A 26,825-nucleotide genomic window follows, 5' to 3' on the forward strand; every position below is an offset into this window, starting at 1 on the left:
GAGCCGCATGCTGCCCCGTGATGGTTGCGGTTTGCTTGCTTAAATTACAGGCTAGGTTGAAGAGTTTACCAAAACCTTCAAGTGAGACTTGATCGTCCTTCTTTTAGTTGGAGAAACGGGTTGAGAGGTTAACGCAATGGGCTGAGGTCACAGACCCGTAGGCAGAGAAACCGGAACTAGACCCGAGTCTGTAGGCTGCCAGCCGCATAGCCTGACTCTTTCCAAGCTCAGAATTTGCTTACCAGGAAGTTTTCCGGCTCCCGGGCGCGCCTCCTACGAGGTCCTGTGTTCACTTCTTAACGCAAAATCCTGGCTGAATTGTTGGCTGTGTAAGAATTGGCTTTGCCTTGTCCCGCCCGTGATTCCCTGGGTAATTCTGGGGGCCTTGCTAACTTTATCCTGTAACTGTCAGGTTTATAATTAATCAGGCAAAGACTTGCAAAGTGAATTTCTCAATTTCTAGCTCAACAAGAGATCAGCAGGATGCATTATTATATCAAAACCCTGAAATGTTTCTTATTATTTGATGAATAACTCATCATCATTTATTAAATATCCACCTTGATATGTTAAATAGGGCAGCAGCGAGTTACCTGAGTCAGAAAAGAAGCATTTATTAAAGGGTAAAGATTATGCTCAGAACAAATGACTGTACTGTGCAATTGAAGACTCAAAGTGTTTCTCGAAAACGCCATTATTTACCCTCTCTGGAAAAGGATACCTGGTTGGATGATAAACACACAAAGTCCATTCCTTCACCCTTCTAATGGTAAGCAGACGAGAAAGATTGTATGGCCAACTCCAGAAAAGCACCTGTGAAATTTCACCTGTGATAATTACCCCAAAGATCCCCAACACGCGTTTTCTTTGAGGAAAGCACCATCATTCGTGCTTAACTTTCTACTCTGTGTCCAGAATTCTGCTAATGGTTTAATACATTATTTCACTTAATTCTCACAAGAATTTTTTGAGCAGGTAGCCTTGCTTTACAGAAGAGAAAACAGAGTAACAGAAAGCTGACGCAAAACAAGACAAAAACCCTAACAGAGATCTGGATTCAAACCCAGGTCTCGCCCCAGGCAGCTTGACCAATGAAATGCTGATTAAGAAGGTAAATTCACCTTCCTTATTTTTAGAGAAAAACAGCAAAGCTTATTAGTGCACAAACTAGGAGGAAGGACTGTGGGTTTTGCAGAGTCATAGACTCGAGAGGATGACAGGGAATTTACTCATCATTAAAAAAAAAAGAACTTTAAATTACAGTCTGGACTAATTATTCTTGAACACATTTCAATTTTAATATATAATTTAAGAATGTAAAATGCATCCTATAAGGAAAGGAGAAACTTGTAGGTAAAATATTTTAACCAAAGAACAAAAACACAGATGTGAGATACCAAGACTAATCCTGGAGTCATTGAAGCTCAGCCCTCACTCAGCAGGACCGTGTGTGATTCTTGTGAATCCAGGTCTCCGCAGCTTCACGAGGGAAACGGATACTTCCATCTCAAAATGGCCCCATCGGCACTCACACTAACGATATACTGGTTTCCTGGACTTATCCGGACGCGGGTGATGTTGCCGCTGTGCCCCACCCCGACGTGGGTCACTTCACCCTCATTGTAATCCCAGACTTTGACCAGATGGTCATTTCCACCTGAAGAAGATAAACAGTTATATGGCATTGCTGTGATAGGACAGAGAGAAGCACTCCTGATTTTAAATAATTGGATCATTTCCAGTACATCCCCCGGGTGCCAACTTAAAGGAAAGAAAAACCTATCTTTATAATAACTCTGTTCCTTGATTATAAAAATCTAGGTCTGTTGTAGTAAATTTGGGGAAAAAAATACAAAGAGGTAACATCACCCTTGATCCCACCAGTTTAATTTCTTCCAGTGTTTAATTTCTTCCAGTCTCTTTTCTGTAAGTTACACAGACACATATCTGTATATGTGATTGGGATCATACTGTGTTTAATTTTATATCATGCTTTAAGTAAATATATTTGGGAAGCTTTAATTGATTTGGAACACTAATTTGTTAATGTCCTGAAGAGTCCAAGAGGCTGGCAAGAAATGAGACTGATGCTGTTCCAACAGGCGCGTTGTGTGGGAAATGCTGATTTAAGAGCCTGGCTTTCAAGGGTTTGGCACGAAACAGCAGGGCAAGGCAGGCCAGGCAGCCTAGACCATTCAAAGGTCCATTTCTCCCATCGCTGCCCACCACAAAAAAGTAAACAGTGGGAGCTTAGCTTTTGTTTGTGCCCCTAAGGCTTGCAGGCAAACATTTCCTCTCATTGAAACGTGACTTCTGGATTTTTCTTTCTGAGCCACGCCGGCTACGGTGGTGAATCTAACCTTTAGACTCTTCTGTGGTCACTTCCAGTTGCCTCCCGCCTGGGGGTTCCATGTTCCCATTGAGATAAGCTGGGCTTGGCTTTCTTTGCTAATCCCAGGACTAACCTGTGACAAAGTGTACTCCTTCCAATGTGATATCCATGCCATTGATTGACCCAGACAAGGAACCGTCCAGCTCTCTGATTACTGACCCATCAAATACTTCCCAGTAAGCAATCTGGAATTCAAGAAAGACGCATTAGGCAGGATTCAGCTCAGTGGAATCATCCACACACAGTGCTAACAAAAGAAGGTTCCACTTTATATAGCAGGCAGCAAAAATACACCCTGTGATGATATAGCTACTGAAATTATAAATAGGCTCAAGCAGGGGGGTGGAGAAACCATTCTAATATTTTTAGGAGTGGCTTTTAAATTTGCATTCTATTTAAAGAGATGTTGATGTGCTGGTGAACCTGGATTGAGACGGAAAGCGCTTTGGGTTCGACTGAGCAGACTGAGCCTGAAGCAAGCGGCCATAGAAAGCAGAAAAGGGCCACTGCAGGCACTTCCCCACTTGTGCCCTTGATGGAGGAGGGAGGGCGAAGCTGGAGGCCTGGCGGGAGGGGAAGGCACGTCCTTCCTTCCTTCAGCGTGGGGGATGAATGAGCAGGCCGGACAGTCCTGGAGCCTGGGCCTTACAAAGTCACCTCTCACTGGGGCTGGCCCTCCCTCTTCCTCACTCTGCCTTTATTTCCAACCTTCTCTTCTGCCTCAAAGCAAGAGAACATTCCGCAGGGCCTGGTTTAAACAGAAACTGGTAAGATCCCACCGCCGCCCACCCCAGGGAACTAGGTTAGGGTAGAAAGAAAACAGGGGCTCAAGGAAGGAAGATTTTTCTCTGAATATACTGCTTTGAACTTTGAACCTTGTAAATGTACAACCTAGTCAAAAACAACATTTCTTTCTTGCTTTCTAAACAAAGACCACTTAGCCAGGAATGGAGAGTGGGGATTTGCGTATACATTTCACCCAGAATGTTCTCTTTGTTTCATGTTGATGGACACTTGCTGGGGGGGGGGGGGGGAGAAGAATTTTGTTGTGTTGCAGTCATTATGCCAGGAATCTGCATTCCTTTGAATTTAGCTGGAAACTGTGTCTGCTACTTAAAATTTTTCTTTTAATTTTTTTTCTTTTTCTTTATAATTTCTATTGATGCTTGATCATAACTTTTACAATAAAGATCTGTTTTCACAGTCAAAACATAAAGGAGTATACGAGCATGCCAGAATCCTAGTTTCTCAGGAATCACATCTATGTAAGTCGTTGGTGCCTGACTACCAATTTGGCAGATTTATGATTTAGGGTTTGAATATTCTGGTCAAAATTCTAGGAAGAGGGAACTAGACTATTTCAAGTCTCATAAGCTGAAATCTATAATATGGTGGCTATCACCCTCATGTAGAAAGAATATGAAAGCTCTTACAGAGACGTTGTGATGAACTCCCTAACATGCACTCCACCCCAGTTCTAAGAGGAAGCCCGCTTAGACCACAAGTCAAACATGGGCTGAGGGATGGGCAGGCTTGGACCCACTCAGGAGGATTAGACACAAAGAAACTAACAACTGACAGAGACAAGGATGGAGGCGGATCTCCAGGCCCTCCCAGGACATTCTGTCTGCGGCAGGCAAATCCTGGTTGGACCAGGTAGCATTCCTTGGGTTTTTATGACAAAGTGTCTTCAGGCAGTAGTTCCTAATCACCTGGGAAGCTTACACAGGAAAAGCCCCACTCCTGGATTCTAATCTGGGGGTGGGGATGATGTAGGAGGTAGGGGGAAGGTAGGGGGGAGTCGCCTTTAGTATTTTTCCCGCAATATTTTTATAACTTTAACACCATTAACTTTTCTTGTAGCTGGCAAAAAACCTCTTAAGTTATCTCAAAGTCATCTCAATGTCTAAATGCGGAGAATCCAAATCCAGTAACGGATGTGCAGGTAACCAGGCCACGATCTGGGTGGAAGATACCCCAGCTTCTTTGCCCCTCCACGTACCTCTCTACTGAAGCCTCTGGCTTGCTCTGAGGGGGGAAGTGTTCCCCTAAAAGGAAAAACCAATTTCACCCTGGACTCCCCAGCTGAAGAGATTTTTTAATATATTGATAAAGTAGGGTGACGAGAGATGAGGAGCTCTACTGTCATTTGATTGGAATTCAAAGTGACAGCTTTGGGTTTGGGCACTGAGATTCTGTTCCAGCCTTAGAAATGTCCTCATAATCAAAACCAATACTTACTGAGTGTCCACTGTATGCTGGGCCCCCAGCTGTGAGCATTATATTCGAACGTGACTTTAATCCTCACAGCAACGCCAGGACACCAGCAATATCATCCCTTCCCTTTCACAGACGAGGAAGCAAAGGCACCCAAAGAAGTTACGCAGAGTTTCCAAACGGAGCGGTGGACCCACAGCAAAGCCATCAGTTGAAGTGGCGGGGCTGCACCCTTAGCCTCCACCTTTCACTGCTTTTCTCTTGTACCAGAAAGCTCTGGACTCTTTACCTTCCTGTCCGTCCCACTGGTGATGATCTGGAACTCTTCAGGGTGGTAACAAACACACTGGAATAAGGTGTTGGCCAGGATCATCTGATTCCTCCTCAGATGCCTGAAAAAGAGATTCCAGAGCTGTGAAACACGACTTTCTCTTCCTTAGAAAATTTGTTTATTATTCACACTGGACTTGGTAAAGCTTGGCTTTGGGTTGGTTGATTTATCCCCAAACTGACTTCCCGTTGCTCTGCCCACTCCACTCCACAACCTCCCATCCCGACCACGGGGAGCGGCAGCTGTCAGGAGTGCTGAGTGGAGCCCTTTTCTAAAGACACAGTGCAGAACTCAATGCAAAGCCTCAAGCCCTGGTGGGAAGGAAGTAAGAGGCTGAACTCAGGGTCACCATGCGGCCTTCCGCACACGGGACTTCATTCCCGAGGCCACCATTCTAAAGTGAAGGTCCCTAGAAGCTGGGCAGGAAAGCGTGGGGCAGGGCTTTTGAAAAGTAAGTGTTGCTGAGCCTCACCCTCTAGCGACTTGGATCTAGTAGGTGAGGATGAGGCCAACAGATCTGCATTTTTAATCAGCACCCCAGGTGATCCTCCTGTGCACGGCGGGTTAAGAACCACAGCTTTGGGGACCATACCAAGAAATCTGTAAATATTGCTTCTCCTTCCATTGACTGTGCGGCCCCATGGCCACCTCACAGGCCAGGCTGTACTGGCTAAAAAATGCACCTTCTGAACAGTCTTTTCTTGTGATGAAAGTTTTCAAACAGGGCCTCTGAGCTGAGCATTTTAAAAGACTTTGGCACAAATTAACCAAATGTTCCTACTAGGCAACGGGGAGGATTTACGGATTTGAGGTGGTCACAGACCATCCATAGAAACAAGTTCAGACCTACCCTTCTGGTTATATAATGTCCTGATGGAAAGTTCAAGTGTGGTCCGTGGACCAGCACGGTGGTGGGGGGGGGGCCTGGAAGCTTGTTAGAAATGCAGAATCTCAGGCAATGCTCTGACTGTAGAATCAAAATCTACATTTTTAATAAGATCTCCAAGTGATTCGTATGCATAGCAAAGTTAGGGCCAGAAGACAAAGGCTTGCTTTGGTTTTTGTTTTTTAATGTATTAAATAAAAAGCATTCTGCCTTTGCCTTTAATTCCATTATCTTCTCTCTAATCAAGAACGTTTCTTATTCTTCTGCAATATCACTATATAGCATACCTATTTATCTATCTGTCTGTCAGTCTATCTGTTCTCCCATCCCTGTACTTCGCCAAGTCTCTCTAATGCAGTTATATACAGAAGTGAGGCATCTGAGAGGGGTGCTCAGCTGGGAGAGGGGTTGGAAGAATAGGGTTTAATTCTAAATAAAAGACGCAGGGCAAACATGTGTGTAGTCAAAAAAAAAAAGCATCCTTGAAAACCCTGTGAATTATTCTAACAGTAAAGTTCACATGCTGTGGTCCAGTTGGCTTGGAGACAGTCACTGTATGGGGGTAACAATACATTCACAGGATACGAGGTCCCTGAGAATGTGGCACATTGTCGTCACTCCCACCCCCATGGCACACTCATTCTGAGCTTGACTGGACTCTGGGGAGAGACCAGAGGAACTCCTCGCGTTACCTACGTTGTTTCCTTTCTCCCCTTTTTGGAGAGTTTTTAGAGTTGCATTAGTGTAAGTTAAACCATGCTTCGCTCTGTGTATCTGGAAAGCTACTTCCCTATCTGTCCAGAAACTTCTAACATCCAGCTTTTCCTGGAAACTAACCCTTTCTGCCAGTATCTGTAAGTCCTGTACAATCTGGAGATGAATGGCTTCTAAACACCCCTTCACTGTTGCTCTGAGTAAGATGTCCACCATTTGTTTGAGTCTTCCCCCAGGTTCAACAAAACAGTGGAATTGTTGAGCTGCATCCTCCCCCATTGCCGGTACCTACACGAGGTCCCAGATGATGCAGGTCCCGTCCGTGCTGGCCGTGACGCACTCCTCGTTGCTCTTCTTCACCCTGATGCAGGACACAGAGGACTTGTGCTCCTTCAGCGCCTCTTCCAGCTTCTGGGTCTGGTAGCCGATCTGCCACACCCGCACCTGGAAGTCACAAAACACAGGCTCTCAATTCACACCTGGGGCTTTTGAAGGGGTGGGGGAAAAAAAGATTCCAAAGAGCTTTCTCACTGCTGCTGGGATGGACTTGTTTTTCCAATTCCCTGTTCTCATCTCCGTTGAATGGGCTGGGGGTGCCAAGTTGCAGGGCAGCAATCTTTTTCCATGGAGCCAGGAGAGCACCACCAGTGACCCTACCAGTGACCCTATGCCTACTTCTACTTTTAGGGCTGAGAAATTGATCAGACACCCGCTGCTAAGACTGATGACACAAAGGCTGCTGCTAAACCAAGTGAAATAATACGTCTACTCATTTCTGCTGAGAGTTGCTCTCAAATTTCTTGTGCCATCAGGGAATCTCTTGGGTACCCAGAGCCATATTTAAATTTTCACATCAGCCGCTCACTTTTAACCATTTAAAATCAGTGGCTCTCAACCCCACCAAAGCCAATACCCACTTTCAGTAACAAATACTGTCTAACACCCCTTTGCTATCTTGAAATGAAGTCCCTAGCTGCCACAACTCCCTATGAACCAAATTTCAAAACAGTCAGTATGATGCCCTGTCATAAAAAGGGTAGGTAAAAGGAAAGCTATTTGGTCATTATGGTGTGTCCTGGAATGGATAAACGGGCTGTCACAGCTGTCCCGGAAAAACATAATAATGTAGTCAGATGCTTATGTCTTCTTAAAATGAATGTGCTGGACTTATGAAAAATAAAGAAGAGCAGAAATTATTGTGTGGAAGTGGTGTGAGACAACGGAAGAGCGTAGTCCAGGGAAACACTGCACTGAAAACCAGTGTTGGGATCAGTAATGACAGACAAAGTTATCTGTACCTGCCAGGAGGAAAATAACCTTCAACGGAGTAAGGAAAACATTCTGAGACAATTTCTTTGTCATGAAGATGAGGAAGCAGGCAGTTACCCCAAATGAGCTAGGTGGTCTTCATTTCTGTGGTGCCCAAATAATTCCCTATGTCTGGACATGGGGCAGGGTGATGACTATTGCCAAAGAAAACAAATCACCGATCCTGGAATCTCACCCTGGGTGCAGGCACGCATTTCCATTCATTAGCAAGGGTGATGTGCAAATGTTCTAACTAGTGGGGTGGATCCGTGGATGTGCCAGGCATGAGCCCTTTAGTTGTGGGATGGCAGGGGGATTCAGGTATAAAGTAGTGGGATTAGGGTCTTTGCAATGCAACTAATGGCCGTTTACTGATGAAAATGGAAGTAAGATACCTAAGAGTATTTTGGCAACTACTGAATTCAGACCAGTGCACACCTGCGGGCCAGCAGCCCTGGTCGCTAGTACTTACAGAGGCCTTGAAGACTGTCTCTTGCAAGGAAAGATCTGTAATAGCTGTGGGGAGCGGCAGGGGAAAAGACTGCTGTGCAGGGATGAGGGCAATGAACTTGTTACGTGTGATTTCCTCCCAGGCAGTGAGACTCCAGGACACAAACACTCCACTACTAATTGGCTTGGTCCAAACTCTGCCAAAGGCTACAGGAAGATGCCGTATCTTTCTTCCTAGTTATTCCTATGATAGAATGGAGAAAAGAAAGGAAAAGGAGACATCCTATGTCAAGAAAGGGAAGGCTTTGGGATAGGAAACAAGTGGGGGGTGGGGGAGGGGAGACTCTGAGATGAATGTGTGAAAGACGTTTTAGGCTCCTTGAAATGATAGAAAGAAAAGGTTGAGTGTAATAATTTTAAAATGATGGTCAAAGCATTGGGTAGATTAAAGAATTGACTCTAAAAATAGCATCTCCTTGCCTTAAAAAACTAAAAATAGAGTTACCATATGATCCAGCAATCTCACTCCTGGGCATACATCCAGAAGGAACTCTAATTCAAAAAGATACATGCACCCTAATATTTATAGCAGCCCTATATACAATAGCCAGGACATGGAAGCAACCTAAGTGTCCACTGACAGATAACTGGATAAAGAAGATGTGGATATATACATACACACAAGAGAATATTACTTAGCCATAAAAAAGAATGAAATAATGCCATTTGCGGCAACATGGATGGACCTAGAGATTATCATACTAAGTGAAGAAAGTCACACAGAGAGAGATAAATACCATATGATGTCACTTATATGTGGAATCTTAAAAAAAAAATGATACAAATGAACTTATTTACAAAACAGAAAGAGACCCACAGACATAGAAAACAAACTCATAGTTACCAAAGGGGAAAGGGTGGGAGGAGGGACAAATTAGGAGTTTGGGATTAGCAGATACAGACTACTATGTATAAAATAGATAAACAACAAGGTTGATAGCACAGGGAACTACATTTGCTATCTTGCAGTAACGTATAATGAAAAAGAATAAGAATATATATATATATATATATAAAACTGAAACACTATGCTGTACACCAGAAACTAACACAACATTGTAAATCAACTAGACTTCAATTAAAAAAAAGAATAGCATCTCCTTCAAAAGATAAAGACAACTTATGTAACTATAGTTTTTGAAGGAAAAAATTATTCCAGAATTCTGGCAAAACATCAGCTTGGAGTCACAGCTTGATTCATATGGAACACTTTCATGTCTGTATCCTAAATGTCCTTTCTGGGAACAAGTATATTTAAAGGTGTATTTATAGTAGTAGAACTTTCATGTATGATGTGTTTTAGGGGTTCCTCACAATCTGAATTTGGTCCTACCTGACTTCAAGTACAGGTGAAAAGCATCAAATTAGTAGCCTGCTATGAGGTAGCTGCTCTGAATCAAGGGCTATTTTTAAAAGGCTCTGCCTTGGAGAACCATACCTCCCCTTCCCCACCGCCGCTGATGACCCTTTGACAGTCACTGGTGGTAGCAATAGCTGTCACTCCGATCCTGTGAGCATTGTTAATGACATAGATCAGCCGGCCTGTCTCTGGGGCGAAGGCTCGGATTTTACCGTCGTCCCATGCTGGCATGAAAGGGAGACAAAAGGCAAGCAGGATCAGTGTACTCATGCTCTCTGCGGACTGCAGCTCTCCTAAATCATAAGTGACGGACAGTACCTGGGGGCAGCAGGGGTGATGGCTGGAAGAGGCCAGGCTCCCACCAACTGCCGGGAATCATGCCCCCCTTTTCCCTGATTCCCCCAATTGGCACACCTGGCTGAGAGAAACGAGTGGCTTGCCTTCGTGGAACCTGCTTCCAGGTGCACCCCACTCCAGGAGAGAGAAAGTTGGGGAGGCCAGCTCCCACCTCTCCCGTGAGCTGCAAAACTTGCACATTCAACTAACTAGCTGATAGTGCATCTCGGATGTGTGACTCAGTATCATCGACAAATAAATGTTGGCTTCCCGCCCCTCGCCCTACGCTGAAACCTATGCTCCTTCTCCCACTCCCACCACCTGCCCCTTCTCAATAAAAGTTGCCACCATCCATCCTACAGCTGAATTAAAAATAAATTTCCTTTGAGATATAACTTAAAGTCAGGTTTTTAACCTCTTAAACAACAAAAGGAGTTCCCACACAAGTGCCCTGTACTCACTTAGGCCTCACATCCATTTTGTAAGTGAAGCACGGCGTTTCCTTGCTAGCGAGAAAGCAACGTGCCAAATGCAGCAATTGAGGGGAAGAGAAATTGCTATTTGGTAATTCCTAGCTCAGAAAGTATCCCGCTGGAAAGGAGTCCCCAAGAGAGGCCAGACCAGTAGTAAGTGGACAGTGGGAGGCTGTTCCGGGTCACCCCCACGCAGACATTAGTAGAATGAGAATGATGAGACCCAAAGCCACAGCCGGAGCCAGAGGCCAAGTCCCGGCACGGCACCGTTACCAGAAATGATGCTCTTGCCGTCTCTCATGAAGTCAATGCCGTGGCAGGTCATGTTGGGCACGGTGATCCGCAGCAGCTCCCTGTTGGACAGCGTGTGCCACACCCGGATGTCCTTCTTGGCACAGGTGGCAAACAGCTCAGCAGTGCCACTGCAAAGAAGCCACCGGGAGAGTAAGAGATGCAGCTATAAGACGCGCACAGTGTTTCCTAGGTGCGTGTTTGACACGGACAGGGGCTCCATGAGGATACAGGGGAGGGTGCCTTTTAGACCCCTATTATCTCGGGCTTGACACACTTACAGATTTCTCGTGTAAAATGGTCTTTGATGCCCGCAGATCATCTGTGGACAATCTTTTGTAGTCTTTCCTCTAAGGAAGGGTTGGGACAAAGGTGCCCAAAAGGAAAATGTCAAAAGTCTTTTGGGGGAGGGTATAGCTCAGTGGTAGACTGCATGCCTCGCATGCACAAGGTCCTGGGTTCAATCCCAGACCCTCTATTTAAATAAATAAATAAAACCTAATTACACTCCCCCACAAAAAAATTAAAAATAGAACTCTTTCAATGTCCTGCTGACCAAAGGATAGCATGCAACACGTGAGCTAAACTATATCTGCAGGATATCTATATTAAAAGAGGCTAAACAAACCATTTCTTGTAAAATAGACAATCCCGTTAAAATTTCAAAGACAAAAATGACAAGGGTGCCAGAAGTCATGCTTGCTGATAACCCAAAATACTTCTTCACTCAGTGATGAGGAAATATGAGATTGTGGACAAGGAAGAGAATCCCAGAGTAATTGCTCTGTTGGTTTGTTTGTTTTTTTTTCTCCAGAAAGGATAACTTGTAAATATAATGAAAAATACTGATAGGTCAAAAAAAAATACAGATGATTCTGATTTGGATGAGAACAATAAGCCCTACCAGGGTATAATAGAGACCACCTGCTCTGTGAATATGACCTAGCTACAGTCCCTGCGGAGACTGGGCTTTTAGATTTAAATACTTCTCAAGAAATTTCTACCTATCACAGCACAAGCACGTTCGTAAAAAGAGAGCCCCTCTTTCTTTTTTTAAGATCTACTCACCTTGGAATTAATGGAAAAATAAGTGGATCCTTCCCACCTATTTAGCTTTGGGGCTCAGAGATAACATTATGACGTGGAACTTGTTTCTTAGAAACAGCAAATGCTGGAACAGGAGAGCAGGAGCTCCTTGCCAGGCAGTCTTGATTAACAGAGATCAAATCCAGCCAGCATTAGAGTGTTTATATTTATTTGAAATAAGATGTTTTAGATCAGACGCTGCCTTCAGTGAATGAGCTCCTCCTTTGGGGAACATGAGCCCTTAGAGGCACATGGACTCCTATGAAAATCAAGTGTCATGTAATGAATGGCCCGAGAGAACTTTCCAAACTCTCCCTATCCTGATAGACAGGCTATTTCAGGAGTTAAGCCTAGTCCAAAAATGTCCTTAGGTTAGCATCGGAGAGATTAAGTTCCAAACTGATTGGATCGAGACGATGCACTGAGTACATGTGCTCCTTCCCTCTCATCTAAAATGTCCATCTACAGATGAATGGATAAAGAAGATGTGGTGTACATATACAATGGAATATTACTCAGCCATAAAAAAGAATGATATAATGCCATTTGCAGCAACATGGATGGACCTACAGATGATCATATTAAGTGAAGTAAGCCAGACAGAGAGAGACAAATATCATATGATGTTGCTTATAGTGGAATCTAAAAAAAAAAAGGTACAAATTTTATTTGCAAACCAGAAATAGACTCACATACATAGAAAACCAACTGTGGTTACCAGTGAGGAAAGGGGCGGGGGAGGGACAGTTTAGGAGTTTGGGATTAACAGATACACACTATGATATATAAAACAGATAAACAACAAGGACCTACTGTATAGCATAGGGAACTATAGTCAATGTTTTGTAATGAGCCATAATGGAAAAGAAACTGAAAATATATGAATGTATGTATATGTATAACTGAATCATTTTGCTGTACACCTGAAACTAACATTGTAAACTGACTATATTTCAATAACAAATAAGAACAAAAATAAATAAATAAAATCCTATGAAATAAAGATAGAGATAAGGGTGACAGAGGCACAGAGAGCCCTAGAGGTAAGGGCAGATGTAAATATAAATGTGTAGATACACATTTTGTTTCCTTAACAATACAGCAAAGCAGGAAGTATTATCATCAGACAGGCCAGAAACACTGAGGATAAACAGAAATCAGCCAGATTTGGCAAAACTAATCAAATCGGCCATCAAAAAATGGCAAACTATGACTGCAGCTCTTTTTGACATTAAAACTGAGGATGGTTATTTGTTCCATTGGTTTCACGAGCAATTTACCGAGATACACAGCAACTAGATCCAGAAGAACTCAAATCTTCTGCCTACTGCCAAATCTGGAAGACCCAAGAGGCACAAACAAATGACTCAAAACACCTTTGAAGAAAGGCACTACTGAGCTTTTCTCCAGACACCACTGAGAAAACAGAAAAGTTCTGCCAGTTTCTTACCTTATCCACGATAGACTTATTAGAAAAGCCAACATTCTAAAGAGGCCCAAATCTGAACTATAAAATGAATGTAGCTGCTTGGTAGAGGCAATAGAAAGTCTATTAAAATAATTCACTACCACAGACAAATTCAAGGAGAGAAAGACAATAATTCATTATGCTTTATCATGATGATGCTAATAGGCATTGGAAATGTATTAATTTCTACTTACAATGGAAAGACAATGTCCTCGACAGCTTCAAAGTGACAAGTTGTAATGAGAGTCTCTTTGAAATCTGTGAAATTGACACGATAAATGTGTGATTCTTCTGTTCCTACAAAGAACTGGTGTCCTTCCCCTCGAAGTGTGATGGAAGTGATGCCACCTTGTAACTGGATTTTCCTTTAAGGAGAAGCAAGAGGTGAAGTAGATTTACTCAATGAATGAGTGTATTAACCAGCTGAAGAATTACGGAGGATGTACATTAGGCACGTGACCCAGGACACGCCTTCAAGGAGGTGACCCAGTCGGGAAGACAAGAGTTACTCACAATATGAAGTGCCCACAGTGAGCCAAGGGTTGCAGGAGTCAGGGGAGCTTATCAGTGAGATTTGTCTGAAATGGGTAGGATTTGGATGGGGGAACATTCCAGGCAAGCAGATGGGTACACATGACCATGGCATTTAAACACTCTATTAATTCCATTTCTGGGAAATAACCCTAAAATCAGGGAGGGAAAAAAACCTTTATGCCAAAGGACGATATTATAACTTTATTTAACAGAATAAAAGTTTGGAAACCACCTAAATATCCAATTGTAATGGAATGGTTCCATGATCCATGGGGCAGCGACTTCAAAGAATATTTGCCTAGCCATTAAAACCATGTTTAAAAGATTATAGAGTATATATATTTTACCACCATAATTTGAAAAAGGTTGTGTGGTAATATCAAAAACATTCATGATGCATGCGTTAACTAAAAAACCACAATACCAAAATTTTGTATAAAAATAAGTATAATTATCTTAAAATGTATATAAGTAACACTAGCAAGAAGAAATAACAAAAGGTCAATAGTGGCCATCTTCGCCAGAATTTTCAGTAATTATTTTGTCTTCTTTCACGTTTCAGAGATTTCAGATGCCCCTGCTCCCTAAATGTTTAATGAGTATAAACTTCCTGAAAAATGAATATATAAATGAACGGGGCCCCTAGACACCAAGCCTTGCTCTGCAACTAACTTAGTTTTGACAACGAGAATTTGGTGGCGGTCCTTTTGCAGCGAACCTGCATGGAAAATGCAGTAGTTTACAAAGAGTCATTTGTTGGTGGGACACAGGACAGTTCATGAAGAAAAGGATGGACCCCACGTCACATCCCCCTCCTTCACTAACTGGAGCTCTGGGACTCTGGCTAAGCTGTCGGAAACCTCTGGGCCTTGGTTTACTCAACCACAGAATAATTCTCCTTTGTAGGGTTGCTGTCAAGATTAGAGACAGTGGAGGTCACCTACATGAGCCCGGAGAGGACATCTGGGCTGTGGAGAAGACAAGGTGCTTGGGGTCCCGGGCCTCCAGGGGCAAGGCCAGGACTCTCACCCTGGTTCCCTTTGGAGCCTCCGTGACATCTCACGTGAGCTGCTTCCTCGGTCTACTCAGACCCGAGGAGGAGGAGGTCACGGTATCCAATTTGAGCCTCGCTGCCAGTCACACAGGCTTATTTTGGAGACATTTATAGCACAAGCCTGGTAATAATTACTTTGAGTCCAATTACCTTCATCACAATGGGAACATTTGTGTATTAAAAACAAGGGGTTAAAAATTAAAGGGTTGTATATAAAATAGATAAACAATAAGGTCCTACTATATAGCATTGGGAACTATCTTCAATATCTTATAATAGCCTATAATGCAAAAAAATATGAAAATATATACGTATAACTGAATCACTATGCTGTACACCAGAAACACTTTATAAACTATACTTCAATTAAAAAAATATATATATAACTAAAGGGTTAATTTATTCTACTCACCTTATGTATCCAGAGTCTACCCAACATTGTTCTTAAGTTGCCCCCCACCTCTTATTCCCCTTCATACAAACATAAAACCGATCCCAATATATTCTCAGTAAGACCTATCCCGAGCATTGAATTTTAAGTTGCAACTTGTCTCTTACCTGCTTCAAATCCCAGCCCCTCTGACTCTACGTGCTACTCCATTCATCTCCATTGCACTCATCACTCTTTCATACTATGTACCTTACTTGTTCATTTTGTTTATTACTTATTGTCTCCTCCCTCCTGCTGGGATGTAAGCTCCATGAGGGCAGGGGTGGGTCTTTTCTTTTTTTTTTTTTTTTTTTCTTTGCTTTATTCATTGATACCCCAAGCACCTAGAATAGTGCCTGGTACACAGTGAGTGCCCAATACAGATGTGTGTGCATGAAGACAACGGGTGCTCATTTCTCCAATGCATATGCGGGTACGCAGAGTTCAGAGGCCGGGGGAGCATGTCAAGGGGTGTCTGGCTTCTGTTGAAGCTAAGTTCAAGTTCTGCCCCTGCTCCTCTGAAAAGCGTCTTTCTCTGATTCTCTCTGAATGTCCATGATATATTTTACTTTATCTGGACTATGAGATTTGTATTTGTATATCACCTTATATTATAGTGACTTTCTCATGTGTCCCCACACCAGACTGTAAGTTCTGGGTGGGCAAATACATATCCTATTTTTCTTTATCTTTTTTGATAGCATCTAATACATAGGTTTGTATGGAGAAGTACTCAGTAAATACCTGTTAGTGACAATGTATAAGATTTTATTTTAATTAGATAAGCCATGAAAAGTACATAGCATAACAGCCGGCATATAGAAACAGCTGGGACATGCTGGCTATCTGTATGAAAACCTGTATTTGAACACATTAACTACTAGCATAGTACGTGGCACAAAGTAGGTACCCGTTGCATAATAAATTTCATTAAATAAATCAAATTTGAAAGTTTGAAATTTGGGGTTATTGTTTATAACAGCACATTTTCTCTGGCATAACTCACTGTATTAGTTAAATCATAACTTATGCATTTATTATGTGTAACAGTGGACTACTTGGACTTAATTCAGCATAAGCCACAGTCTTTTCATTGGCAAAACCCACCACCCATTGTGATACCAACTACTCGTTTTAATAGCAAGATGAGATTCTTTAACTAAACATCACTTTGCCAATATCCCATAGTTGCTGGCTTTAAGCTAACTTCCTGGAGGGTCTCTCCCCATCCAAACCCTGTGGGGCCTGGAACTTACTTGATGGCTTTGTAGCTGGGGCTTTTACAGAAGACCAGCAATCCAGCTCCAGAGCCCACCAGTAACTCCCCCATCTTCAGGCACTTGATGGCTGACACTCCCTAGGCGGAGACAGAGCGTTAAGAAAAAGGCAGAACGGTTTCATCATAAAGAATCTGTGTGTGACCTGATACAACGGCCAGGGCCGTGCTGATGCTGCCTGGCTGGAGCTAAGGAAGGTACTGCCTGTGATGTCCCCCGGGGCTGGCTACCGAGCTGGGGTGCCAGGAAGGAGCCCTCCTGCTCCTGCCAGGAGCAAACATACTTCACCAAGCTTCCTACCTTTAAAACCACCTGTGCATTTTGAATATACTAAAAATCACCACTTCATGCCCCCTCGAATGCAGTTCAAACAGAAGGCATGAGCGCAGCCACAGCAGTGGCAGCTCTTGAGTTGCGACTGTTTTCTTCAAAACTTAATTCTCATCATGCAAAGAGACCACATTTGAAATCCAAAGAAAGCACAGGCGACTCCTTATTGCTTAGAGACTGCATTTTCTGACTAAAGCATGCAGTACATAATGTCTCCAATAATAGGAAACAGATTTAAATTCAAAGCCATCTTCAAAGTTTGGGGACGTATGGCCGTTTAATGGCACCCACCATGAAGCCCTAATTTTATTTTATTAATTTGTTTTTTAGTGGAGGTGCTGGGGATTGAATTCAGGACCTCGTGCACGCTAAGCATGGCAGAAAATGGCAAGGCAGAGCAGACTTAGATGGTCTCTACTCACCAGACTGAATTTGTCCTTCACAGGCCCAGTGTCTGCCAACAGTTTAGTCCTGGGGTTCATCTTTAGAATATCTCCAGTGGTGGTGCCAAGGTAGAAGAAGCTATCGTCATTGGCCATCTGGGGAGCAGAGAGAAAAAGAAACGTGAGGACCTGGTTTTCCCCAGGGGTGCTCACAAACCCCTGATCAGGGACAGGGTGAGCTGCCTCTGAACCCCATGGAGACCTACGAAGGTACTCAGGGTGACTTCTGCATTTTTAGACTCAAAGATGGGTAAGAGCAGCTTTGAAGGGAGCAGAATCAGGGCCAACTCAGAACTGGAGGAAATATTAGACTCTACTCAGCCTGGGTGTTTCACTGGACGTGGCCTTGTGTCTGATGTTAGTGTGCACATCCCAAGACACCTCCCACGGGCTCCTAGGACGCAGGTGTGCTCCTCCAGAAAGAATATGCATTCGCTTTCTCTCATGTTTTCCAAAGTCTACATTCATAAAATGAGTCTATGCATTAAACAAGAGGAGTGAGTCAATGGAGGATGGGGTTACAGGCACGGATGTCTGAATCCACACTAGAAACATATGAATACTTCCTCTTTATGCAGAAGACTGCAGTTCAACAAATAGTTTCACTATTTCCAGCACAGAAAGAAAGTGACATAGAGATTGTGTGGGCTCAGGGCGCCTCCTGGCTACACTGCTTCCGTTCAGGTGAGGTAGGTTTCTGGGATCAAACCGCAGTCCAGGTCCCACTAAAACAGACCTACCAAGCTGTGTCTAGACAGCGCCACTCTAGCTTCCCACTGGAGCCCCCAAAGTGAGACTCTCCCTCTTCCAAACCTCACCTCTGCACCCCCAGCCCAAGGTGCACATATGTACACACACGTACACTCACACACACACACACACCCCTCCATCTGGTCAGTACCGTTAATAGGAACGTGTACTAACGTTACCTAAGATAACACTTTGAGTGATACTCACTGCAACACTCAAGACTATTCTTTTCGTCTGTCCTGTTTGGCACTCGGTGGGCCAGATCTTTCTATTTGGGAGATCCAGTTCCCACACTCGAATTGTCCCACTGCAGAAAAGGAACACAATCAAATGGAGACCCACTGAATAAACACTTCATCTCTTCTCTGTTTTCTGCGCTCTCTTGAAGGAGAAGCAGAAAGGAAGGGAACTAGGTATTTTTGAGGATTTGTTACCGTCTGGTGACCTATCTAAGATACAGTCATCACTTAGTATCCACAGGGAATAGGTTCCAAGACCCGTTGCGGACACGAAAATATACGCATGCTCAAGGCCAATAGGCGGCCCTCCTCCGTATCCACTGGTTCTGCACCCGCGATTCCGCACTCGAAGATTGTACCAACCGCGGATCTCACGCACAGTACGCGATGCGCGGTTGGGTGAATCTGCGGATGCGGAACCGGGGATCCTGCGGGCGGTTCGTATTCCATTCAATCCTCGAAACCACCCTGCGAGGTAGGTTTCCTGCTCCTCCAACCCTCCAAATGAGAAAACGCAGAGCCTCACACAGCAGGGCAAGGATTCCCACCCTGCGCTCTCTCCCTTTGAAGTGAATACTCTGTGCACTAGTGAAAACAAACATACAAACAAGTAAACCAATGAAGAGCAAATTGAAGTTCGTCAAGTATGTTTCTTTCAAGGGATGGCGTCTTGGGGACATTTTTTAAAGGGAAGGACTCCAGTGTGGAGAGTCCTGTCTTCAAGGAAGGAGAAATGAGACTAAGCAACTGAGAGTCAAACAAAATCATCATCTAACAGAAGACTTGGCACAGAGCTGCTTTTTAATCACTGTATGTTAAATTAATCTGTGTGATTGTAGAAAAATATCATGGTTAATTAACCTCACAAAGATTTCAGCTAATATCTTAAGGCAGAAAAGATTAATTTAAAAATATATTGATAAAGTTTGGTACATCCCCTCTTTTTTTTTTTTAGCCCCCAGAGTTATGCACAGAGTAAGTGCTCAAGGGTATTTTGCATATACTTTCCAAACTTAGAAAAAAAAATCAGCTTTTCCATGACCTCTCTGGGAGATGTCATTTGGATGCTCAGAAACTGGAATTTGTAGGACATCTCATGCGGGACAGTATGATGGAATGTCTGAAATTGGGAACATTTTGGAGAACCCAGCATACACGTGTACCATATCAGAAATCTTACTTCAAAGTGCTAACTTTTTCTCAGTTACCAATGCTACATGAAATTAAAGCAGACCTAAAATAAAGATTGTCCTAAAAAAATTTTTTTTGGCTTAAATTGAAGTTCTCACTCCTGGAGAAACATTGCCCATAGACATCAGAGGGGGCAGACATGAGAAGCAGACAGACTGCCATAAAACACGGCTTCAGTCCAACTACTCTGCAAACCTCAAGGTACTTGAGTTTTGTGTCCACCAGGAACTTCCAAAGTCAAGGTAGGATGTGGTCAGCTGCTTTAGGACCAGAGTACTGTCCTCGTACAGTTCTCTCCTTAGGGGCTGGCTGGCTTTCATGCTAACCAGTTAGTTTCACGGCCTCTGAATAAATCCTTCCTCGTAATTAGCCACAGAACAAATGCATGCTGAATGTCACAAGGTGGGGACAGGAAACAGCACAGATGGAGAACAGCACACATCTTTGGCTGGAAAAGTAACCAACAATGTGTGCCTTTCACAGAGGGGAGACCCACAGCTGGGCTGAAAAGATTAGTTCCACCCAACTTACGCTGCAGCCCTGCATTCACAGATTTCTGACCTTTCAACTGCTATGTGACATGAAAGAGGATGCTTTTATATTGGTTTAACCTTCACATCAAACTCCAAACAGGGCTCTGATCAGTGAATCTGTAAATTAATTTCTTCTGTTAGACAGAGGCTGGCCTCTGTTCAGACCTTCTGCTCGGTCCCCCTTAGCTGCTTGAAGCTGACCCTACCGGAAATTATGTCATATGGCTGATAGTTGAATACTGGAAACTTCCTGGCACAGTTCATTCGCAAACTATCATTTCATGAGACCTAAATCAAGAGCAGGTGTTAAGAAACATCAACCCATAAATGAACCAGAGCAGTTGTGCAAATTACCCTGTGAGCAGGGATCGTAGGTGACGTGTGATCAGTAACAGGCAGGCCAGAGCCTGACATGGGTTTAGCAGGTCAGCAGAACCTTCTCAGTAGGAAGCACAGAATATTCAAATAACCGTCTTTTAAAAGACTTTCAGCTAAAAGGATTTTTCTTGACTCCAAAATCATGAAAATTGCAATGGAAGGTCTTTTCTTCCAGGATGAAAACCACATTCTCCCTAATTGGAATGACCATGTTTTCTGCATAAGCAAATCAAGTGATTTACGAGTTCTGAAAACCTCGCCGGCGGACACGTACTTTCCAGCAGTCACAAACATCTCATCGCAGCACTTGGAGAAGATGACGGTGGTGGCGTTCCCGACGCTAAGGCCGGCCGCAGGACTACCGCAGACGGCATCTCTCTTGGCTATGCTCCACACCACCACGCTGCCGAGAGGGGAGGATAGAGAGAGTCAGGGGAAACCGGCTTTCAAAATAACAAACGGCTCTTTTAGCGGTTCTAGAAGGAAAAAAAAAAGTTACTTACAAAGGAACAAAAGGATGACACTGACCGTCCCCCTGCCCCCAACATCTCCTCAATCACATTGGATATTAGAAGACGAATGGGTGACACTTAAAAAGTTTATAAGGGAAATGATTACAAGGTTGAAAACCAATGAGCCTATCAATCAAGTCTGATGCTAAAATAAAGGAATTTTCAGACGTGCGGGGCATAAACGTTTACCATTCATTTATCTCTTACAAAAAATTTTCCTTGGGGAAGTACTCCAGCAAGATAATAATAATAATAATAATAATAATAATAATAATAATAATAATAATAATAATAATAATAATAATAATAATAATAATAATAATAATAATAATAATAATTGAAAGCAATAAAGAGGGTGGCATAGGAGTGGTCTCAAACTTGAATCTGTGTCTGAATCACCTGGAGGGCTGGCAAAACCAGAGGGTGCTGGGACCTACCCTCGACTTTCTAACTCAGTAGGTCTGGGGTGGGGCCTGAGAATTTGCTTTTCTAAAAAGTCTCAGGTGGTGCTGATGGGTAGAATGGACCCCACCCCCACCCCTACCCCCGGCCCACAGTCAGAGTTGACCCCTGATTGTCCAAATCCAATCGGCAGAACCCTGTGCTCCTCGCTACCGAGACTATTCAGGGACGGGCGTATTGCATTTTCCGAGTACAGCAAAGTTTGGCTTTCTTTCTTTCTCTAGAGAAGAAATTTTCTTTGGAATGTTTTTCTCAACATCTCCAGGTCTTCTACAAGCAAATTTTAGATAGCCTAGACTCAAGCTTAAAATTACAGGGGAGATGAGCTGTTTTGCAAATTAACCTTGATTAAGAGGCATTTGTTTCTCCCCCAAGGCCCACCCTTGGCATCTCTCTGGCAAGGGCTGGGGGTGGAGGTGGCCCAGTTGCCAAGCTCCAAGAAGCCCTGGGGCTGGGACCCAGGCATCGGTAGTTGCAAAATTTCCTCAGGTGATTCTAATGTGCATCCAAGATTGAGAACAACTGCAGTTAAATCGAGCTAAGAATGTTAATATGTGATCTCTAGTTGCATTTCTTATAAAAAAAAAAAAAACAGTCAAATGGGCCAGGGAAGTGTGACTATTTACATGGCAAGGGAATGACTATATAAGGAGGAAATCGCATGAAAATTTTGTCGATTTGCTATATGTTAAGAGAGCTGTCAATATATAACTACACACAAATGTAAAATTCCATTGCAATTAACCTCAACCTTGTTTATGGAGCTCAAACAAGAAAATATCTGTAAAAGTGCCTCGAAGTATTAAATCCAACCCAAACCTCAGGTGTTAGTATTTCTCTTCTACAAATGATGTTCCTTTAGCATTTATAGACGAATAGGCACTGCATTGATTGTTCTTCATAATATAAAACTTTTCTCCCCCCAATTTCATTTATGCGTATTTGTCGCCTACAAAACTTGACTGTGAGATCCCTGAAGGCAAAGATCATGTCTTGGCAAGGCACGTTAAAAATGCCACGTCTGGAGTCACACTGCCAGGGTTTGTCCTCGAGCTCTGCTACTTAGCTGGTGACTTTAGTTCCTCATCCATCATACGACCCCAGTAGCTCCCATATCATGGAGCTGTCATGAGGCTTAAATGAGATAATGCAGTTAAAATGCCCAGCACACACCTGTCACATAGTAAGTGCTCAAAAAAAAAAAAAACTTAGCTGTTGTCAATGATAAGAATGTTGACGACAAGGGTGATGTCATCTTGCACAGCAATGGTTCTTGAGTTAGCTGCACATTAGAATCCTCTGGGAAGCCTTTATAATTCCTAAAGCCAAGGCCCGTCGATCAAACTCTCTGAAGGTGGAGCCAATTGTGAGTAATTTTCTAAAGCTCCCAGTTGATTCGGTGTGTTTCCAGGCTTGAGAACCACTGTCTATGCTATTTTCCTCAGAGGCTTTTCTCACCACACATACCCAACGACAGATGGGCAAACAGAGGATGTCAGAAAGGAGAGGGTACTTAACATGTCTAGAAATACGCCTAGTGGAAAATAAGTGAATATGCTTAGTTCATTACCTTCCATCATCTGGGCCTCCTAGAGATACCAAGTACAAATCATTTGGTGAAAAGGCCAGAGCTTCAATTTTGCCCTTGTGAAGTGACAGCCGAGCAATCAGCTCCCTTTTCTTATAATCCCACAAAATGATATCTGCCTGGGGGCAAGAATACACTGTCAGATCATAGACTGGCTTTAAAAGAATCGGAGGAGATGGCTACCCTTCTCGGTGAAAAATAATCATTTGTCACTTTTCTAGAAATTAGATCATGTCTTACAAACATGACAGCAAGAAACGGAAGCAGCTGTAAGCAGGGACTTTTTGTTTCTGAGCGTTACGGGTCACAAGCTGTGACATCAGATATAAAACCACCAGACTCCCTTCACTCTCAGCCTGGTAGGAGGAAAATGAGTTCCAAGAGAAGTCAAAATTAAGAAGAGGAAGGGTATAAACATGGCAGCATGGAGCTATTCTGAAGTGGGGCGGTTTTGCTTAGGAGGCACTTCTAAATCAATTCACAGTGAATGATTTTTGGTTTATTTACCTTGAAGCCCATGAAAGTGACTTGTCCAGAAGCAATGTAAGCTCCGCTCCTGGAGATGGTCACACAGGACACATTGTTGCCATGGCCGTGTAGGAAATTCTGTTCTTGAGTATTGATTGCTTGAATGAGGATGGTGCAACCCAGAGGATAAATCAGATGCTCCTGGTCTGGATGGCATTTTAGACCAGTGGGCACATGTCCTAAAAGAGAGAGATTAAAAGTAATAGTAATCAGGTGCAGAACTGGCTGGTAATTTTTTTTTGAATGGAGTACAAAAGAGAACACTTTTGAAATAAGCCTTAATTCAACTAAAATAAGTGTTGGGGCGGTGGGGGGTGGTAATTTCTTCTTAGTTAAATAAAATAGGTAATTTTATTCCATTGACAAGAAGTTTAGTCTAATATATAAACTTCTCAAATTTGAATGTGCATGAAAATCTCCAGCGGCTCTGGTTAAAATGCAGATTCTGATTTTAGGTCTGGGGTGGGGCTGGGATTCTGCACTTCTGACAAGCTCCCAAGTGATGCTGATGCAGCCAATGCTGGTCCAGGAACCACACTTTGGACCCAGGTCCAGTTTTTGTAATGCTAGGAAGGCATGAAGCAGGAGCTGCCTGTCTGGGTGAGTGCATAGGCATAGGGAGAAATTATGGCACAGAGTATATTTACTGCTAGGAAAAGATTTGCATGGCATACTAAATGGGAAAAAGTCTGATTATAAGAGAGTATGTACAGCATGAGCCCACTTTTATTAAAAAATTATATGTAAATGTATATTTGAAAGGATCATACCAAAAGTCTCATTTGGGAAATGTAATGATGCCTGTTTTTTTTCTTTTGGCGTCACTGTATTTTTCACTTTCTAAACTCTTGTTCTTAAGTACAGCTATGGACTTCTCCCTGTATTCTCCGTGCATAACATACTATTTGGCATAAAGTAGTTCTAGGTAAATGCATTGTGACTACATGAAAGAATATAAATTGTCACAAAACCAACAAGGTAAAAACAATGCAATGAATACTATTCAATTTTAAAAGGCCAAGAGAATTGCCAGGGGAGACACTGGGATGCACTTGACCATATCGTTACTCTTTGAGCTCTACAAAACAGCACGAATTCAGTAGCAGGGTTCTGTGTTTGAGGCCTTGTACTTGTCACCAGGGTGACCCTTTGCTCTCCCAGCAGGCCCATCACTTCCTTTACCAATGATCTGGTAACCAGCTCTAAGTGATTGATACCTCAGATGTATAGGTGCTCACTTTCTACCAGCAGCTGTTAAAGTAAAAGGAAGACTTCAGAGCCAAGTCCTAGAATGTGCTAAATCTTTAGTCACTGATTGTTCTGCATCTATATTATTAGAATTTTAAAGCTTTCAGGCATCAAACACACTTTTAAGTTTGCTTTTTCTAAAGTGTAACCCACTGCTTGTTTTCATCTTTCGCAAAAAACCAAACAGCATCCCCCCAACCCCCTACCCCGGCTTATTGTTCCAAATAATTAGCAGTGATAGGTCAGATTTGAGCAGAACAACCAGGCCTCCTCTGACCAAAGCACCCCTCTCCTCCAGCTCCCTGAGGTGTCCTCTCCGCCTTCCATCATGGTTTGAAATCCTCACCAGCAGAAGAACCCTTCCTTTGGATTAGAGGACAAATCACCCCCTAAACTGGTTGCTCAAACACGTTTCCCTTCCCCCCAGCCTCTTCTCATTACTACATCAGCTGGGATTTTAGAAGTTCCTTGTTCCCAGGGGCCTTACAAGGACTCTGTAATCTGGTGGTTACTAAGGGGCGGGCAGCTTTATGGGCTGTGTGGGGCTTAGAGCCAGTGGAGAGCTGATTTAGTGGGTGAAGGGTTTCAAACGACAGTTACTCATCCTTTCCACCTGGTGAAGAGGTTCCTTTTAGGTGCTGGCAAAACACATCCCATTCTTGGAGGCTTGGAGCGAGAACGGGACTCTAAGACCTTTGAGCAGGAGGGGCTGTCTGAGCCCCCAGTGCTCGGCCCTGGCGAAGGCTCATGCCAGTGTCGTAAGCTGCCTTCCCGGTGCCACCCAGTGGCTCCCTCTCCCTGTTTGCACTACACGTTCCCGGGGTTCCTAAACCACCCAGTCCGGACATGCTGGGGGTCTCACCATTGAATCCGATCACGGCCTCAAGCTCCAGCTCGGCCACCTCGGCCTTGGGCGAAATTTGGTTCTCCATCACCTGGGTACTCGGCTCACTTTCCTTTCAGCCTCCGCAGGTGCAGCGTCTTCCGGTCGTTATGGTAACGGACGTGCGCATGCGCGCCAGATCCACGCCCGCCCCGAAAGCCGGCTGGTGGAGTTCGAGTTCTTAGACCTTCTTGAAATGGAGAGGGGGCTTCTTTTTTACTTTATGGTAAGTATTTCAATGGAAATTTAAGGGGCACTAAATGCACAGAACTAATTCCCTCTCCCCCATGTAAAGAGTCTGTGACCTTTTGGGTAACTATATGATCAAGCACCGAGTGGCATTTAAAAATTAAACATAAAGGATTGCCTCTGAAGGTAAAGCTGCTATAAGAAAATATATAATTGATACTTCTTTGGGTCCATTCTTTGAAGACAGATAAAAAAATTCTTTTAAAGGTTTATTGAGGTATAATTTACATATCAACATTTACTTAAAGAAAGTGAGTTTTAGTAAATTTATACAGGTGTGCAAATATCACCACAATCCAGCTTTTTGCTTGTCTGTTTTCGTTTTAAGCAGGATAAAATTTTAAGTAACTGCTAGAGGTCTTAAGGGGCTCCCACCTTTCCGGGAAAACGCTTAGATTTTGTTCAAAAACAATTTTAATTGCGCCCAGCTGTTCGCGTGTCTTAATGGGAACAGATGGCTCCAACCTCCAGTTTCCCCCGGGGAGCCCTTTCGTTTCTGCATCGTAGTTTCGAGGCCTTGGCGTATATTCACTTTGCAAGCGCCAGGTTCCGGTCGCGCACGGGTCGAGGCACGGGGTGTGAGCCGCGCGGGCCGCCGTAGTCAGCTGCTGCGAGCAGGAAGTGTCCGAGGAGCGGGCGGAGACTGCACCATGGCCCCGGACCCCTGGTGAGCGCCGGGTGAGGGCGGCCGCGCTTCCGGGGAGTGGGCGTCGCTAGGCCCTGGGGCTGGAGGCTTTTCGGGGTGAGGGGAGGGAGAGCGAGGACCCTTCGCTTGCTGTCGTGACGGGGTGGGGGGAGTTAAAGAGCTTTACCGCACCCTGCCA

General features: G+C 43.7%; 2 protein-coding genes across 2 annotated transcripts in view; one reads left to right on the forward strand and one right to left on the reverse strand.

Annotated features, from left to right (window-relative positions):
• Positions 1-859: 859 nt before the first annotated feature.
• Positions 860-25,907, reverse strand: CFAP52 (cilia and flagella associated protein 52). The gene is made up of 14 exons (XM_010965975.3): positions 25,732-25,907; positions 23,601-23,800; positions 23,076-23,212; positions 20,806-20,934; positions 18,398-18,497; positions 17,420-17,536; positions 16,647-16,747; positions 13,567-13,737; positions 10,801-10,949; positions 9,797-9,942; positions 6,833-6,984; positions 4,899-5,001; positions 2,466-2,577; positions 860-1,657 (listed from the first exon to the last, which is right to left on the reverse strand). The coding sequence occupies exons 1-14, from the start codon at positions 25,799-25,801 to the stop codon at positions 1,482-1,484; spliced, it is 1,863 nt and encodes a 620-aa protein (XP_010964277.2). The 5' UTR covers positions 25,802-25,907; the 3' UTR covers positions 860-1,481.
• Positions 25,908-26,528: 621 nt separating this feature from the next.
• STX8 (syntaxin 8) overlaps positions 26,529-26,825 on the forward strand; it is a 207,122-nt gene continuing 206,825 nt past the window's right edge. Inside the window, exon 1 of the mRNA XM_010965974.3 lies at positions 26,529-26,668. Coding sequence (XP_010964276.1) covers positions 26,652-26,668 — 17 coding nt within the window. The 5' untranslated portion in view covers positions 26,529-26,651. The remainder of the gene's footprint in view (positions 26,669-26,825) is intronic.

This window comes from Camelus bactrianus, chromosome 16, assembly GCF_048773025.1.
Source record: "Camelus bactrianus isolate YW-2024 breed Bactrian camel chromosome 16, ASM4877302v1, whole genome shotgun sequence".
Lineage (NCBI taxonomy): Eukaryota > Metazoa > Chordata > Mammalia > Artiodactyla > Camelidae > Camelus > Camelus bactrianus.

Excerpts from the sequence above, each read along its gene's own strand:
- CFAP52 (XM_010965975.3), bottom strand. The coding sequence starts at position 25,801 with ATGGAGAACCAAATTTCGCCCAAGGCCGAGGTGGCCGAGCTGGAGCTT. Across the intron at positions 10,950-13,566 it reads GAGGACATTGTCTTTCCATT|TGGCACTGCTGAGCTGTTTG; the intron begins GTAAGTAGAAAT and ends GCTTCTTTGCAG. Across the intron at positions 6,985-9,796 it reads GCGGCGGTGGGGAAGGGGAG|GTGCGGGTGTGGCAGATCGG; the intron begins GTATGGTTCTCC and ends TGTGACTTCCAG.